This window comes from Calonectris borealis, chromosome 10 (assembly GCF_964195595.1).
Source record: "Calonectris borealis chromosome 10, bCalBor7.hap1.2, whole genome shotgun sequence".
Lineage (NCBI taxonomy): Eukaryota > Metazoa > Chordata > Aves > Procellariiformes > Procellariidae > Calonectris > Calonectris borealis.
Genome location: NC_134321.1, coordinates 16280029 through 16297724, shown reverse-complemented (window position 1 = coordinate 16297724; position 17696 = coordinate 16280029). Strand labels below are relative to the sequence as shown.

Sequence of the window (17696 nt, the reverse complement as noted above, 5' to 3'; positions counted from 1 at the left end):
TTCAAATTTTGTTTACATTGTTTCTAGAAATACTGACATTTTAAGAGAGCATATGGTGTCTTTTTTGTTTACAGATTAATTAACAGATTAATTTAGGAGGCAATTCTTCCACGGATGCAGCTACAACTACAAGTACTTATCCAGTACAACGACAAGTATATATCTAGAAGGGTTTTCATCACACTGTCCTTTCTTTTGCTGAACTCCTGCATGAGGGCTGCCAGAATGATGTTATTCTAGACATGTGGAGAAAAGGAGAATTGCTGAAAAAGATCCTGTACAATGGCTTGCTGCTCAAAAAGCAGCAGCAGATGGGGTGATTTTCCTCAGTTCAAACCCTACCACTGCTGCATGTGATGTTTCTTGTAAAAGCATGAGAAACAATAACATGGAAAATATATTCACTCTTGCAGTTAACCTCTGCTGCAGTGACATGACAAATCAGTCTTCTGTACAAAAATATATGGTTGTTTCTTTCAATGAGGTGAGTTCACAAGACACTTTACCAAGTGCTCTGAACTTCTGTCCAAAATACTGTCTTATGAAGGACATTGAGAACTCCTGCAGAGACCTTTCTGTTTCATGCAATGAGGTGCATGCCAAGAAATAGGAAATTAACACGTGTCTGGATATTGAGCTCTAGTCTTACAAAACTGGGGACAAAAGCATCAATAGCTGGACAAACAGTAGGGCACTGTAGCTACCGGGTCATAATACAAGCTTAGTTACTTGAAATAAATCCTGAACAAAACATTTCTAAGTTGTAGCAAACTAAGAAGGGACTTCCATAATAAGAAAAGAAATAAGAAATTTGTGCTCAAATAAAACTGTCAGTCAGAAGTAATTGGATGTGTAAATACCAGAACATGGACCATCAAGTAATTTAGAAGCACTGCTCTCCTCTGTGTAGAGTTTGTGAAGTTAACTGATGGGAGCCTCAAGTGCAGTTAAGCAGCAGAGGTTTTCCAACATGACTTAAAGGCTGGTTTTGTGATTCTGTTACTTTGTTGAGTTACAGTGTGCATTTACAGCATGTTTGATATGCTGTTGTAAGAATAATGTAGCTTTTAAAGTGGAGTAATTTACCTCATCCTTCAGTGTTTCCAAGTGTCAGCACCCACTGACACGAAGTTGTGAAATGTTTGCCGTGGAGAACCGTTCGTATATCAACAAATCTAAACAAGATCTTTGTACATACGTTCTTTCTCTTCTGTATCACAATCACGCGACTTAAAAAAATACATTTCTTCTATAACAGGAATTCTGGACTCTCTTCTTGAAGGGAATGCCCCCTTCTCCCTCAAAAAAACAAATCCAGCAATGACGTCTAATCTTGCCAGAGTAAAATTTGAAGTATTGTATGCTACCTTCAATAAAAGAGAGCTCAAAGGTCCTCATCTTAAATAAAATACAAGAATGTAATCACAGCAGCAAAATACTTTCAGGTAAGATTACAGCATAATTTGGGTGGAAATATCTTTTCTCTTTAGAACTTTTAATGAAAGCAGATTAAAAGGAAGTCAGTTCTTTCTCGTGTGCTTTGTAGAAACTACATTCGTTGATCTTTGATATTTATTATATTGTTAGAAGTGTTTTAATAGTTTTAATCTGGATTATAATTGCAGATATGGATTTGAGGTGTGATCTGAGGGTGGCAGGAGCCTTCATTACAGAAGGAAAAAAAACAACAAATAGTACTTCTGTAACTAAGGATTATTTGTCGGGAGAAAAAGCCCATGTGCCTGTACCACAGGATTGAGGTTGGTGCTGGCTATATAAAAGTCCATCTAGTTCTTTTAGGTGTAGTATATTGGATTTTTTAAATAGGGAGAAGAGTGGACAACTACCATGGATAATGAAAAGCTAGCAAGAGCTTTTGATGAATGAGAACAGGCAAGAAAAAATACTCCACTTTCAAATTCGTAAGTCTTTCCACTGAATAATATAATTTATTATATAAGCAAAATACCAACAGCAACTGTAGTTTGGGTTCTCCATTTCACTTTTTCTATGATAATTGCTTATCTAACAACTTTATCTCCTGATTAGAGTATGAATCAGAATAAGGCATTAAACCCACAGCCTGCACTCTTCAGCTATTGCTTCTGTGTACCTGTATCTGGAATGAATCTTGGCTTAACATCTGCCACGCCAATATTTTATACTTCAAATTCCCACACTGTGCAATTTTAATATACATAACCTATATAAATGTAGTGAATTTGGAAATGACTGTGATAGTCTGTACACAGACTTCAATGCCTACAGTTCAAAAGATGAAGTATAGCAATGCTGAAGACTTTTGCACCACTTTTGGAAAAATCTCAGTTGAAGTTAGTTTCAATAAAATACAAAAATATCTATCAGCAGAAGATCAGTACATCTCCACTGGAAAAAGGGGGCATTTGGGGAAAGGAATCCTCAATTATTCATGTTCCACTGTAAACATACCCATTACCATACAAATGCAGCTCGCTCTCGTAACATTCTGACACCAAAACGCTGCCATTCTCGCTGATAGATCCATAGCTCCTGAGTTGTATCAAGACAGGCTAAAACTGCACCTCCTTTCCATGCGATCAAGCGGGGATCCATATCCTAAATTGAAAACACAGATTGTACACAATCACTGGTGTAAATCTGCATAGTTCTCAAAACTTGTATCCTAATTTTTCCAACAGTATTCACCACTTAGAATCTCGGGGGTGAGGGGAGGAGAAAAGTTTTCCAAAATTATTCAGGAAAAATTAGTGAGATAAAAATATGGAAAGAATATTTAAGGTGTTTAGAGAAGTCACTTGGTTTTTTTTAAGATGCGTTCTAGGCATGTCATGGAAATTCTGCCCTCAGCAATGGAGGCTCTGAAAAATACTCAAGTTTTGATTTTACAAATTTTGCCTGATTAATGCCAAATGAAAATTGCCCTTTTAAGGCCATACTTTCTTTTACTTTAATAGTAATAAAAAACCCTAATACAATTTCTTGCTGAGCAGACAGGTTAACTTCACGGGCCAGTACTAACTGCTTTTTTAAGAATATGGCCTTTAGCTAATAAACACTTCAGTGATCAATACTAGTAACACTCTTGCTATACTTCTAACTTCCTGCCTATAATTGGAGAGTGCTATGTCATGAGCTGAAAGCTCTTCTAAATCTCCTCAGATATGCAACTAATCTGTGGTTTTGAAAGAATATATAATTTTTTTAATCTTTTGAAGATTTCAACCAATCATAGTTTATTAACCATTTAGCTATCAGTTAACAGTATACCTTAGGTCTTGTGATGACTTCAACATTTTCAACGACTCTTCTAAAAGAAGGTGGCATTTTGTTGAGAATTCGGTGTTGAAGAAACTCTTGAGCTTTATGAAACATAAGGCCTCCTCCCACTACTAATATGGAGCTGTACATCTTCTTTTTTGTATCATCAGATGCTGGAATGAATGGATATATAGAAATATATCTGCTTTTTAAAGTTAATACGGCCTGTATTTGTATCATAAAGAATTTAGTGCAAGTCAAACCAGATAGAAACTAGCAAGTGTTTGCTTCTAAAATTCTTTTTCTATTCCTTGGAGATTCAAAATGTCTAGCTCAAGAAACCTCAACAAAGATGCAAGTATAAGGAACACTGTAGCTACTCTAGAGATGATGAAAACTTAGGGACATACGTGTTACTTTGGTAAAATATAGGAGTTACCATAAATCCACACTAACTGACATGCGTATTTTACAGAATTGTACAAGTGTAATTCTTACCACAGCAGTCAATACTATGAAGAATGGCTTTGTCAAGGCCTAAGGCTTTGCCTTCAAACTGAGAAATAGCTGTTTTCCTGGACATGTGTGCAGTTAAAGGTTCCTCTGAATCATTTCCAGATATCATACAATCACTCTGGGAAGATCCCAGTTCCACTTCTTGTGGGTAGATCCTCTCTGAAACGTCTGAGGCTTGGCCTCTCAAGTCTCCCTCAAATGCACCAGGCTTCGACATAGATTTTCTATCAGCTGTAGCTTTTGCAGACTTAAAAATGAGAAAACAAGTTGAACTATGAAAAATGCAAAAGGATCTTTAGCAGGTTACAGAACAATACAAAGACTTAACTAAACACCACTGTACTTCTCGTCACCTTTTTGCACAGAAAGGTTAAGCATTGTATTATTTCATTTTAATCCTCACTTTCAAAGTAAGGGTTTTATTTTGAACTCTATCAGATATATCAATGCCATAACATGAAGCCCTCTTAGACTCTGAAAATAAACAGTTCTAATTAAGGACTTGTCTAGACACCTGTAATTCCTTACTCTAAATTTATTTTTTAATGCTTCTGGCCCAGATAACAAACTTTGATTTCTGAGATGAGCTAATGAGTCCTGATTTTGTTCCCCAATTAAATAATGCTTAATGAAAAATAAAAGCATTCACACACCTGCTCCTGCTTACTTTGTGTGGCTAGCAGGTAATGCTCATCATGAGGATCCTCAGGGTCACCTTGTGACCTGTGTTGCAAAGTTGTCATTTTTTGTCCAACAATTCCAAAAGTTGCTGGATAAAACAGAGCCATTGGAGCCTGAAGAATGAGAAATTTGACATGGTTTTACTACATAGTTGTGGTTTTTTTTTCGTATTTACTATAAAAAAAGAAAAAGCTTGTCTATTTTTCTCACAATTGAAAATTAAATACACATTTTTTTCAAATAGTTTTGTAAAAGGCTAAAGTGTCTTCAGCTTTGTATAATTAAAAAAACCCCCAAACATACAATTGTACATGTATATAGGTTTCTTTACAGATTCTGGCATTGTACGATAAATAAGTATTCAAATGCAGTTTGTTACAAAATTAGAAAATTCAATGGTGAGGTGAAAAATGTGCAAAATTAACATTCATTCCTTGTCCTTGAAAGATAAAAATCATCATATTTAGTTGAAGCTACAACCATTCTGGCTAAAGCTAGTTAGGAAGTCTTGTGCATCCACTAGTGCTGCATTACGCCCATTCATACATATAGAAATTAATTTTAAAACTATCAACAAGCATATGTTAAGAACAATCCATAAATCATGTGGGCTAGTAGCACTGGACCAATACAAAGTGAGGCTCTGAGCCCGAATGCTGAATATAATTCTTGTAATTTAAAAAAAAAAAAAAAATCACCTGTAATTTTTCATCTCCTAATCGGAACTGGTATAATAAAGCTGGAGAATCTGGATGACGAATCTGGAACTCATGGTCTTGCAATCCAGAAATATCCTAAGGTCAAAAACAATGTATCTTTTATATCTCTCTATCAAGCTGCATAATCTATTTAAACTGTAGGAAACAACAAAAAGTAACAAAACTCTTCAGACTGTGAATTTCATTTACCTATTCTTGAACTCCTTTTAAAGTCTTTTCCTTGTAGCACAATCTGCCAAAACAGCTTTCTACATGCCTAAGCCTCTAGGGTTTGTGCAGAAAGAAGAGACCTGCTGGCAAATCTTTCAAAACTAAATTTGAAAAACAGCAAATCTGCAGCTACTATCAGCTTCTTTCAGTAATAAGAACAAAGAAACTACCTTTCCAAGAGTTGGGATTCTTTCAACTAGAAGAAAAATAAAACAAGTTACAAATACTTCAAGTCTAAAGCTTCTACAGCTTTTGCCAGTATTCTACTGAGTAAAATATTACATTTTATTCCATTTACAAGCAATTGTAGACTTGCAAAAGGGTTCCCCAGAGTAGCATTCTATAAAGGAAAAAAAAAAAAATTACTTGGAGAATATACCATTTTCCCTTCTCACCTGGTCTAGATGACAAAATGTCTCCTTTAAATGCTGAAGCAGCAGGCAATCCAACTTATTAGTTAACTGACAGTCTCTATATGGGAATCCTGCTCGTTGCATAAGCCAATAAAAACACCTTGACACATCAGATCCTCCATATGCAAGACACAGCCTAAAGCACAGAGAAGAAAAAGATTATTTTATGAATTTGCTGAAATACTGGCTTCTACAGTAGCATACATAGGAATACAAGCAACATTTTAGACATGCTGTGATCATGACCTCCATGTAGTTTGCAGAGCACAGTACCAGTTCTGCCTGTTTTCTTCTTTTAAAGATGTCAGAATTCTTTAAGGTTCATACCGAAACATGATGACCCTGTCACACACTCACAGTAAAAAAATCTTTTATTTGTAAAAGAAATTTGTTTTCTTACCAAAGTCAAGTCTTTGGTAAGCAGCTAAGTACATGCTTATCTGCATATTAAAAGATACCTGGTGTTGCGATGGGAAACACCATCTTCTACACAGCAAACGCTTGTCTTCTGATCTCCCACATCTACTATACATGCGCTGCCTAAACCGCTTCCAAAAGTAGCACAGACAGACTCCTGGTGTACAACAATTCCTAGCAATATGAGAAAAAGTTATATTCAATTTATGCCAAGCTCCAGAGCCATATTGCTGACATTTAAAGGACATCTTAATGTCTTTTAAAATCTACTAATAGCCTGACTCTGCACCGAAAGTCTGTATATTTAGTGAAGATGGGGTAGGGGGGACTTACAAATCTTGGGTATCCCCTTAAAGCTAAGAGCAGGGTGGATGCCTATATTCAAATGTTCTTATTTTTTGCAAGTTTAAAGATACTGCCTCCAGACTTGTTTTTGTAACCAGTATTGCAGGGTCTTGGTTATAAGATGCACATGAAGCATTTTCCTAATTTTTTCTAGTTTTAATCAAGTACCATTACCATTAGCATTTTAGATATGTTCTTTAAATAGTTATAAAACAAGGTCCAATTTCACTGTTTGCTTTCCTTTCAATCCATCTTTAATTCTGTAAAAGCGTACCTTTGTATTTGTATCACAAGCCCATACTTAAACCCAAGAAGCACTGGAGGCTTCAGTCTATCCTTCTAGCCACTGACAAAAAAGAATAGCTCAATTGAGTTGTGCTTTGTAGACAAAAACTAAGTAGAATTACTGTTTTAAAGGCAAATGTTTTTAAATAGATTAAGAGAATTTAGTTATGCTGTATAATTAGTTCAGCTCTTCATCAAATTATTATTTAGGAAATGGCACTCTGAAGAGTTATTAATGATACTTTCTGATTTTCACTTTCATGTATCTGATGAATATGAAGATTTGTATTTTTTTCTTCGTATTCTTCCTGTTCCTCTGAAGCTAACACATTTCAACTGCAAATTCTTCTATCCTAGTGCCAGTACATTTTTACATAGTAGTATTATTAGGTACTGTTCACATTACTTCTACGTAAAAACTGAGGAGGAATCAAACAAAGATTTAGAATGATTCTGATCAAAAACTAAAACTAACAGCCAATATGGCTTGTTCATTTTAACATAATGAAACAAATCAAATATATATATACATGTGAGCAAAATTTAGATCTCAGGAGATCAGTCTCTCTTTTTGCACTGTTTATTTACCACCTACTTAATTCTTTCGGATGGGAAGCAATAATATCTAAGCACATATTCTGCTGAGACAAATACTTGGGAACTGTTTGCACTTCGTACTGATTAATAATTAAACAACAGCAGTATTAATCTCCAACATCTTACAATTAACTTATTGTTTGACTAGTCTCTATCATTTAACTTACTATTCTTGTCCACTTTTTAAATCTCTTTCCTTGCATACCTAATACAATAAAGGACTTTGCAGCACCAAAGGTACTAATACTCTGATTATTTCAAATTAAATACGCTCCATATGGTTGGGTTACTGTGCCTTCCGTAACGATTTGCCATGTTTTCTCTAAATGGGAAATCAGAGAAGGTTGGCTAAGACTACAGCAGTTCTTTCCAGAAGACTAGCCAGAAACTTCCAGCAGTTTAACTGAAAGGAAACTGCATTACTCCTTTTCATCAGAGGGCTTTCCAGTCTAAAAATAAATATGTAGAAGAAGCTAACAATTACTTGGTTATTTTTTAAAAATCTTACTGCTTTCCTATATTTAGTGTACGCACTTAAGCAACTCTGAAACCTCCTATTATGTCATTCTGTAGAGAGGACAGTAGCAGCATCTTACATTATATACTTTTGTTCTGAAGTCTTGATACTCTGTGGAGTTAACATTGTGCATTTTAGAAATACTTGAGAAATCAGACTGTTGCTACTTTTATCTCAGCTGAAGTGAGAAGCCCACGGTTGGAATACCTAATAGCAAACCAAGTAACTTGTTTCAATGCCAGCCAACCATTTTGCCCATTAAAACAGACAACAGTTATGGGAATAGCAAAAGATGAAAGGTGCTAGTCCCAGCCAAACTGGGATTGATGTGCAAAAATGTGCCTTAAACGGAAAAAAAAAAAATCTTTATACTATTAATCATTAAGTGCTTGCTTATGTATGGTTTTACCTGAGAAGCCCATCTTCATTAGGATCATATTTACCAGTTCTTTCACATGTTGTTTATTATAGATGTCTGGAATTAGTAAAATGCATCTGTAGTACTGAAGAGAAGAACAGTAAATTAAAGCCAGCTCTCAAACTAAGTTTCTCTTTACATTCTTGAATACCTGATGCTAAGGAAGAAAGCGTAATATATGAGTTACTAAAAGAGGCAAAATTATGGAAAGGGGGAAGGGTTTTAATAATTTAAAAAATGAGTTCAGAGTAAGTACGAAGTTACAAGTTTATAGGTTGCTAAAATGTTTAAAAGTACATCAGATATGAGAAAAACACCTACTAGGCAAGAAGATTAAATTATGCAAGTATTAGGCACCCATTCCTCAGTTGCCTCATTTTGAGTCAACAAAAAAATCCCAAACAGATTAAGAATGAATTTTCCACAACGGGATTTCCAAACCTCCTTAGTAGAAGTTCTATTAACAATTTTTTTATTAAAGACATGCACAAAGTTCCAAATGAAGTCTTAGGAACCATGCTTATCAGCAGAAAGAATGTATTCTTTAAGAAAACCACCCGTAAGAGGCAGGTTGCTTCTCTTTTATAGTAACGTTTACAGAAGTGATACAGCCCACATTAATGTGTTCACAGCTCACCTTTAAGTCTTTCAATGGTATTTCCAGATATTTTTGTATTGCATGTGACCATATAACTTCAAGGTCTGCTAATACTGCAGTGAGGGAGCCACCAGGTCCTGTGTGGAGATTCAACTGCCCTCTTCTAATAGGCCAATGTATATTATAAGAATCTAGTGGATTAACATACAGTGCCTAAAAATAACAGACAATGTTCTACGCATTGTTTTTCCCAAAAGATTAGTAACAAATACTAGAAAAATATTTCAGAAGCAGATACAAGACATACAGCAGCACTCAGACCGATGTGACAGCAATACAGTGGATTTCTTTTTAACAGGGCTTGATTATAAAGCATGAAAATAAAAAAGACATTAAGTACATGGTTTAACTTGTTTGAGTTTTCATCTCCATGGTCATCTACTATGAACATAACAGTATATTTTTCCATTATCTCAAATTAGTAACTAAAATAATGTAAAGACTCTTTGAAGCTCATGAATACCTAATTACTCAGCAGTGATTCCATGTACTGATCCTTTTGTCAGTTTCTTGCCTTTTCTCTGAATTATACCACATGGGCAAAGTTCTCACCTCGTCCCTGCAGAAACACTGATTTATAGCAGCAAAGGATCAAGGTACTTGCTAGGCAAATGGGGGAAACTGTCTGGTCTTGCTGAATGATAATAAATATTCAGTTAGTCCATAGTAAAGCTTCTCCTTGTATTGCTTGACTAAATTTATATGCCTTTCAATACATACTAACATACAGCAAACTGCTACTGATTACATTGCCGCATTAAAACATAATACTAAGCCTCATTTCAGCAGGAAAATGAATCTTACCTCTTCTCCTACCAAAAATTCAGGATGATTTGATGTGTTTGTCCACTTGGCCCCAGAGCTGTGATCTAAAATAGCTGGCCGCATCTGTCTGTTGTATGACCTGGCCTGAAATGTAATCAAAACAAATACAGTTGATAAATATTTTACCAGTCACTTTTTATGCATGGAAGAAAAAAGAAACACCCTACCCCTCGAAGAACCATTTTAAATCTTCTTTTTCTCAGATCTTAGAGTTAGGTCACACAATAGCATTATCTGTATTTGCTGTAAAAAGGATATCTATTCTTCTCCACTAAAATACAGCATCCCACCAAATGACTACATGAATGAACAATTTAACAAGATCTTAAGAATCAGTTACCTGATCAGGTGACACTGGTATACGCCTTGCACCATTTGACATCTTTTTGGACCATATTGCTTGGTCCACCATTTTAAGGCCATTTTGTCTCTGCTCAGTACTTTCAGGTTTCTAAACAAAACCCAAAAATATGCAACGTAAATACTTACTTTCTGACTAGATGTCTGTATGCTGGTAATACTGAAGCTATTACTAAACAATGAAATCATTACTGTAGTTGATAGACTGTAGAAAGGACAGAAGGTTTGCACATTTTACAATGAACATACATACACTTATTTTTAAAGAAGCCCTTTTTTATATTAGAGTTCCCAACACCTATCTGTCTAAGTCAACTTGAATCTTTTAACTGATTGCAATGGCTGCTGGTCTTCACCTCCAGAGTGATGAGCTCAGGACATTATCTATTTAACTACAGAAATATTAAGTAGGAGCAAAAATGTCTTAATAGATCTCACTTATGTAAAGGTGAGGTTTAATATTAGAGAGATTAATATGATTAATGATTTTTTTGTACAGATTCAAAGTATGAATAAGATCACTACATATATTTTTTTGAGCAGGGTAGACTAAAATTACTGGCTACATTATCCAAGTTACAAGCCAACTTGTAACCATGCATTCACAAATGGAGCAGTTCAATTCTACTTCTACAGTTGTCATTCTATAAACAGAAATACTGTGTGTGATATCAGACCACACAGCAGAGAAATCAATATGAGTACAAACCCTCACCCTATGAATTAGTTCATAGGGTTAAACTAGATTTAGTTCATTGCGAACAAATGAAATGAAGCCCTAGCACAGACTGGTGCAAATCTACTGACTTCAGTAAGGTGGCATCTACAGCACATTAAAAGGGAAAAAAAGTTTGTCTCGAGACGTATTCCTCTCTGGAAAAACATAACGCATGAGGAGAAGATACGTATTACACAACTGAAAAATGCAATAGAAATACATCGTTAAAACATCCATTTTAGCAAGTTCGGAGGACGCGCCACCAGTGCGAGGCCCGGCTTACATTGAGCCCGTCCCTCAGGAGCCAGCTGTCTCTGTAGGCCGCCTGTCCTTGCTGCTTGTGCCGCCGCGCGATGACATGGGGAATGCCCACGGGCAGCGTGTCCGTGGCCCTCCCGAGCCGCAGGGTCGTCGAGCCAGGGTGGATCACCACGATGAAGTTGCTCTGTATTTGCTGAAAGCACCACAACGCGCACGGGGTGGGCAGGCGTCCCCGCGCCCACCCGGAGCCGCCCCGGCGTCTCCCCGCGCCCAGGCCTTTAAAAGGCCGAGCCCGCCCCCACCGCCCAGCGCAGCCGCTCGGCCAGCAGGAAGGGAGCGCTGCCCTGAGGAGCCGCCGCCGCGGCGGCCCCTGACCGCCGGCCGGCCGGGCCTCACCTCCTGCAGGGACTCGGGCACGGCGGCGGGGACGATGGGCCGCTTGACGCCGCGCTGCTCACGCTCCCGGTCGCGCTCCTTGTCCTTCCCGTTCTCCGCCTCGCTCTTCTCCGCCTGGGTCATGCTCCCCGCCGGGCGAGCGGCGCCCGGCCGCCAGGCGGAAGCCGCTCTTGCGAGGGCCGAGCGGCGCCGAGCCCAGCGTTCGCGCGGGGCGGAAGCGGCGGGCCCGCGCCCGGCGCCGCCCCTCAGGCAGGTACCGCGGGGGCGCTCAGCGGCCCGGCCGTCCCCTCAGCGGAGGCCGCCTCGGCTTGGCAGCGGGGTGCGGGAAGGCAGCGGCTGCGCCGAGGGACTGGCCCGGCCTCTGCGCTGAGGGGACGCGAGGCGGTGAGCGGAGAGCCTGGGGAGAAATTCAAAGGCTTTTGTAATGGTTTTTGCCCCCGCCCCCCCCCCCCCCCCTTTTAAGCAATTCTGATTTTTATGCTGTACTAGAACGGAGAGACCGCCGCCGCGGCGGGAAGTCTGACCTAGCGGCAGCCAAACCCTGTCAGCTGGGCTGTTACTGCTGGTGGGGCTGGAGGAAGGGCAATACGGTCCTCCGATCAACTTAAAAATACTGTCTGTAAAAATATCATAGCACAGCTGATACAGGCGTGATACACCTGTGAAGAACTAACGATGACCGGCCTACCTGTACGCACCTGATCTGTGAGCGGGAAGCTCCTTCATGAAGATGCGACGTTTGAGTGGAGCTGAGGAAGGTACGTGTGTTAGACCGGAGGCTGCTGTTACACAGCGAGTTGAGAAGACAGAAACTTTGTGCCGAGTACGTGTAGCAAGAGTGGGAGCCACCGGAGGGGGCGATTTCACCATAACTAGCTGCCAAAAGCCAGCTAATTAGTGGATGCTTATGTTAACCAAGGGGCATTGTTGGATGTTATAATTTCCTGCTCAGGAGACTATTAGAGAGGTTCAAGTAAAAAATTTGCAGTGGCACCTTGTAAACGATAATTCAATCTGGATTCTTGGCAGCTAATCTTTTCTCAAATAGACACAGCCCTCTCCAACTGAACAAAAAAACCCAAACCCCCCACAAAACCCAAGAACAACAATAAGAAACCCCCATCCTGAAATGGAGTAAATTAGTTTAAAAGGTAGTTACTGTTTGGCAGAAAATAACTCTTCTGTATTAACACTCTATTTGAGTTCACTACCTTTTCTTCCTGTAATAAAAACAAAGCCTAATTTTATTGGAAAAGTCTTACCAAAATTTGTACAGCAAATAGCCTTACACATTTGAGTAAGTTTATAATGAGGAAGGAAGTTGTTTCAAGAGGTACTTATAAAACAGGCATGTTATAAAACCTATTATGGGCCTTAAGGAAGCAAGTTTGTAAAAGGCAAGGATTATAAAACAAAGTAATTTGTAACTTGCATTTTAAAAGTGTTTTTAGAGTATCATCATAAAAATACAGCAAGGTACAGAATGTTAGTACTGACAAAAATAACAGTAAATACAAAACCTATTAGGAAGCACTGCTTTAAGTTTGACTCTTGAGGGACCTTCTGTATCAAATAAAATATGTATTCTTCCTCTTTTGAACAGAAAAGGGCTTACTGTACTTCAGACAATTTTTTTTCTAAAAATGATGAGAAAGTCAACCTTCTGACAAGCCAAATATAATTTACTCATTACTTTGCAACTACAGTAAAATGTTCAGGAACTATACAAAGACTTTAGACAGTAAACATGTATTTAATAAAACTGCGGTTCAGTTACACCGGATCCTTGAAGAAGGAGTTCCCAGTACAACTTCATTAATCTGCTTGTATCACAGAACAGCTTCCAGTTAGACATACACATTCACAACATTCAAACTCATTTGGTCCGCCAATAAACTCCTCTTCCCTTTCCTCTTGCAAATGTGCATGCTCTTTTGCCTGCCTCTTCAGCAGGCGTTTACCTAAAAAATAAAGTAATTAAGTACACTGGAAGACAAGAGGGCATTTCTTTCAGAGATAAAATTATGTAAGTAACAATTTTAAATAAAATTGTTTTTAATTTAGCTAAATGAGACATGCTAAAGGCTCACAAACTTCTATTTCTAAGCAGATTACACATTGCCATTAGTACCCAAAAGGCTCCCCACAGCCTTTGCTGGCCTCATGTCTAGTTGAAAAGAAAAAAACATCCAAATGAAGAAAAAAATCATGGGAAGAAGCTTATCCTTTTTCCAGGGAACTGAAATACTGGTGTATGTGCTTTTTGGAATATGAACTTTTTCCTACAAGATTTACAGGTATTAATCACCTGCATGTGTTTTTTTTTCTTGTAACTTTTGTTATGGTAACGATGGGGAGTGACTCATGAGAAAGAAAAAAGATTGTTTATTTAAGTCTTAAAGTAAATTAAACCATACTATATATACATTCAGTGTTAGATGAAACTCCCACCAGCCAAACTAATTAATAAAACAGAATTAAACTTCAGGCAGCTGTAAGAAATTCAAAGGCTTTTGTAATGGTTTTTGCCCCCCCTCCCCCCCCCCAAGCAATTCTGATTTTTATGCTGTACTAGAATTCAAGATTTGCATAGCTATATCACTGTAACAGAAAAAAATATTTTTACTAATAGTCATTCAACAACTTTATTAATTTTCCTTTTTTTTCTATTGACAAGTATGTACTTTAAACAAAAAAAACTCACATGTCCCAAGATAACTATTAGAAATGCAAAGTTTCAGTCACTACTGATCTGGACAGGACTTTAAATTAGCAGCCAAAAAAGATGAAAAGTTCTAAATAGTTTTTTTTATCAGCTGTGTTCAGAAATCTTTGCTATACTTTGTATATCCACTTCTATGCAATTAAAGGTAGAAGCTCACCATTTCTGAGCCAAAACCTTTTAACACTCCCCCTCCCTTTTTTCCCCCTTTACTGAAAGTATCTAACTTTGATTCTCTTCCTGTGTTGGTAACTTTTGCAAACGGAGGACAAAACACTCCATTCTACCTTAACCTTCAATTATCATTGTTATTTAAAAAAAAAAAGTTCAAAGCAAGATACAGCAGATTTGAAATTACCTTCCTCATCCACCTCCAGCCATTGGTGGTGGACTGGGGCCTCCACCCCAGTGATTTATTCGACCCATCCTTCGGCGAGGATGCGCTGGAGGCCTGAAAAGAAAGCAAGGAAAACAACATCTATTCAATCGGCATTAAATTGTTAAACTAGAAATGTAAGAACACTGTCTCTAAATGATAGTAATTAGAAAGTTAGAACCTCTGGAAAAGTTGTTTGGGTTTCATGTGAAAAGCTTTTTAAAAGAAAAAAAACCAAATACAACCCCACTTTCACAAAAATTCTCTTAGGCAAACTGTTCTAATTACTCCTGTCTCACAAGAGAAAGCTACAGCTAACTGAGGCTTTTATGCAGTCCTACAAAAAAGTTAGGCAAACTATTAAGAACAAACAAACACAGTAGCTATGGTGTTTATAGAAATTGTATCCCTGTAACAAAGTGTTTTTCTGTAGGTAATCTAATACATTAAATGACTGATTTAATGTAAATCAAATGCTGAGTATAAGCAAGTCTAACAAAAAAAGAATTTCAACTAAGATGCATATTGTCTATTAGGCAGGTTTGAAAAATTGTTTCAGTGAGCGTTAGACTATACTGTGATTACAGCTATCCAAAGCTATGTATTGTTATCAAAGAGTTTCAGACAAAATACCGCAGACAGATATACAACATTTTGGTCATCTTACATGATCCGATTCAATGCAAATCACAACTGTAGTCTGAATATATTATGTAATTTTGCTAAGATAGGGAAAAAAAAAGATCAGAATATGAAAAAATACCCTCTTCCGTCATTGTATCCTGAATAGGAGGAAGATGTGTAACCTCTTCTTCTCAAATCTGGTTGAATAATGCTCTGGAAACTGAAAAATAAAACAGGAGTTAGGTGAATTGATTGCTAGATATAGTTTCTGAATTTTTGGATTGCAAGATAAGGAATGGGCTGAAAATAAGTAGTGTTCAGGAATGAACAGTGTATCTTCTCAAGGTTACTGTTGTTTAATAAGTCTTTGTAATTTTTCTCCTACATATGAAGATAAATCTGAAGTATTTCAAATTACAGTAAGGCTCAAATCATAAAATCTATTTTTTCTGCTAAATAAAGTGCAAGAAATGCATAACGTACAAACTTGTTGAAATAATGAAGGACTGCTGAATGCATCTAAAGAAATTTTTGTTTCTTAACTGGCTTCGATCTGGGGCCATAAATTTGTGATTACTGCTGTGTGATTATTTTTACATAGCCAGAATCTACTGTCACCAGCAGAAATTCTCCAAATATCATCTTAATTATTTTATCAGGTATTAGAAATTAGCTGTTTAACAAAAGTATATGCTTTTTCTTTTTGCAGTATTAAAATGCGAGAAATGTAAGAAAACTCATTTGAACTGCTAGTAAGTTATCATCACTTTTCACACACTTTTCTTTTTATTAAATATATTATAGTGCTTAATAACCAAAGCCACGTAGTCATAGTAAAGCATTCATACACGTTTTGGGGACAGTAGATATGGAATGCTAAAGAGTAAATCTAGTATTTTTATTGTTGTGTGACTGACAGCACTGAGTAGCTTCTACCGATTGCAAATATAAAATAAAGCTCATCAAAAGAATTAATTTCTACTTACAACAGAACCACAAAATCTGCTATCGACCAGAAGAAATCTGTTATAGATGACAAACGCCAAGGTGCCCGACTCTGGTTATCCAAAACCTGTCCTGTAAGGTATCAAGATACAAAACACCTAGTGACGTTGTGTGTGACACTGTACAGTGTATCACATAAAAACACATCTGCTGAGTCCAGAATTTGCGAACAGGATGGAGAAACTACACTTCGTGGGCCACGGCAGCAAGTTCCACTCCCCACAGGGTACTGTCCAAGTACTTGAACTAATGGGGTCACCACCACCAGACACACGCTGGGTCCAGGTAAACCTACCAGAAACACCAGCACAGTCCCTTTCCCTGTACGCGGTTAAGCTGCTTCTCCGTTACGCTGCCGATGTACGCAGAACACGCTTCGACTTTTCAAAGTCCTTAAAAACCGTTTAGAAGCGCGGGGGGCTCACATCCAGGCCGCAGAGAAGCGGCCGATCTGGTAGCGGCAGCGGGCGAGACGTGCCGCTCGCTGAGGGCGGCGCGCCGGGCTCTGCCGGGCCGCGGGGGCAGCGCTCTGCCCAGCGCAGGCCCGATACCCTCCCGCCGCCCCCCGCTCGCTGCCCAGACTCAGCCTGTCCCCCGCCGACCCGCTGAGGGGAAAAGGCGCGACCCCCTGCCACCGCTGCCCCTCACCGTTGGAGATGTACACCATGGCGGCGGGCCGCGGGCGCTGCCCCGTCACCTGCCCTCCGCCCCACTGCGCGTGCGCGGGCGGGAGGCGCATGCCCAGAAGCGGCCGCTGAAGGCGGTGCCCTGCTGTGGTGCCGGCTCCGCGCTTCCGGCTGACGGGGTTGAGGGAAGGGGCGGTGGCGGCGGCGGCGGCGCTGGGTGGGGCGGGGCGGGGCGGTGCCGGCGTGGCGGTGGCGGTATAGGGATAGGCGCTTGTTTTCCTGCTTCCCTCGCCACAGTAATCGTGGCGGCATGCAGCAGCTCCCTCTTAACGAGGGGTCCCCCTCAGCAGCCCTGCTGCGGGGCCGGCCGGCCTGGCCTCCTCCCTCAGAGCGGGCTGTTCTCGTTCACTCCTAAAATGTATTTATTTTAGTAGTTACACCGCTGGAGCTTCCGTGCCGGCCACGATAAGCGTATGGTTTTACCAACAGTAACGGGAAACAGTAACCGTAGTTGGTAGTATGCTGGGGTAGCTTTCATAAAAATGGATGTTCTTAGCAGTCTTCCGTAGTTAACTTCTGCTGGATCTTAAGTAAAAGCTAGCGCTTTTGTCCTTTATCACGGCCTCAGTATTCTCTAGTTGTTGAAGACAGCCCCGTGCATCCCTGTGGTTTTCTCTAATGGAATATGAAAAGTGATAGCTCACTGTACTAATGTTACAAATATGACCAAATGCAGATATTTATTT

At 38.9% G+C, this 17696-nt stretch overlaps 2 protein-coding genes across 5 annotated transcripts; both read right to left on the bottom strand.

Moving 5' to 3' along the window:
• Nucleotides 1–81: 81 nt before the first annotated feature.
• ACTR8 (actin related protein 8) lies at nt 82–11963 on the bottom strand. Of its 3 annotated transcripts, XM_075159075.1 has the most exons (13): nt 11598–11963; nt 11224–11394; nt 10203–10313; nt 9842–9946; nt 9017–9190; nt 8371–8464; nt 6259–6391; nt 5783–5936; nt 5157–5252; nt 4431–4571; nt 3760–4024; nt 3271–3434; nt 82–2598 (listed from the first exon to the last, which is right to left on the bottom strand). In XM_075159075.1, the coding sequence occupies exons 1-13, from the start codon at nt 11718–11720 to the stop codon at nt 2455–2457; spliced, it is 1875 nt and encodes a 624-aa protein (XP_075015176.1). In that variant the 5' UTR covers nt 11721–11963; the 3' UTR covers nt 82–2454. The 3 variants fall into 3 exon arrangements, with proteins under 3 accessions (XP_075015176.1, XP_075015177.1, XP_075015178.1); XM_075159076.1 differs by lacking the exon at nt 10203–10313 and having other exon boundaries at nt 11598–11907; XM_075159077.1 differs by lacking the exon at nt 11224–11394 and having other exon boundaries at nt 11598–11821.
• A 1295-nt stretch (nt 11964–13258) lies between these two features.
• On the bottom strand, nt 13259–17081 carry SELENOK (selenoprotein K). Of its 2 annotated transcripts, XM_075159078.1 has the most exons (5): nt 16973–17081; nt 16306–16396; nt 15459–15539; nt 14678–14770; nt 13259–13558 (listed from the first exon to the last, which is right to left on the bottom strand). In XM_075159078.1, the coding sequence occupies exons 1-5, from the start codon at nt 17061–17063 to the stop codon at nt 13555–13557; spliced, it is 360 nt and encodes a 119-aa protein (XP_075015179.1). In that variant the 5' UTR covers nt 17064–17081; the 3' UTR covers nt 13259–13554. The 2 variants fall into 2 exon arrangements, with proteins under 2 accessions (XP_075015179.1, XP_075015180.1); XM_075159079.1 differs by lacking the exon at nt 13259–13558 and having other exon boundaries at nt 14674–14770; nt 16973–17080.
• Nucleotides 17082–17696: the final 615 nt, after the last annotated feature.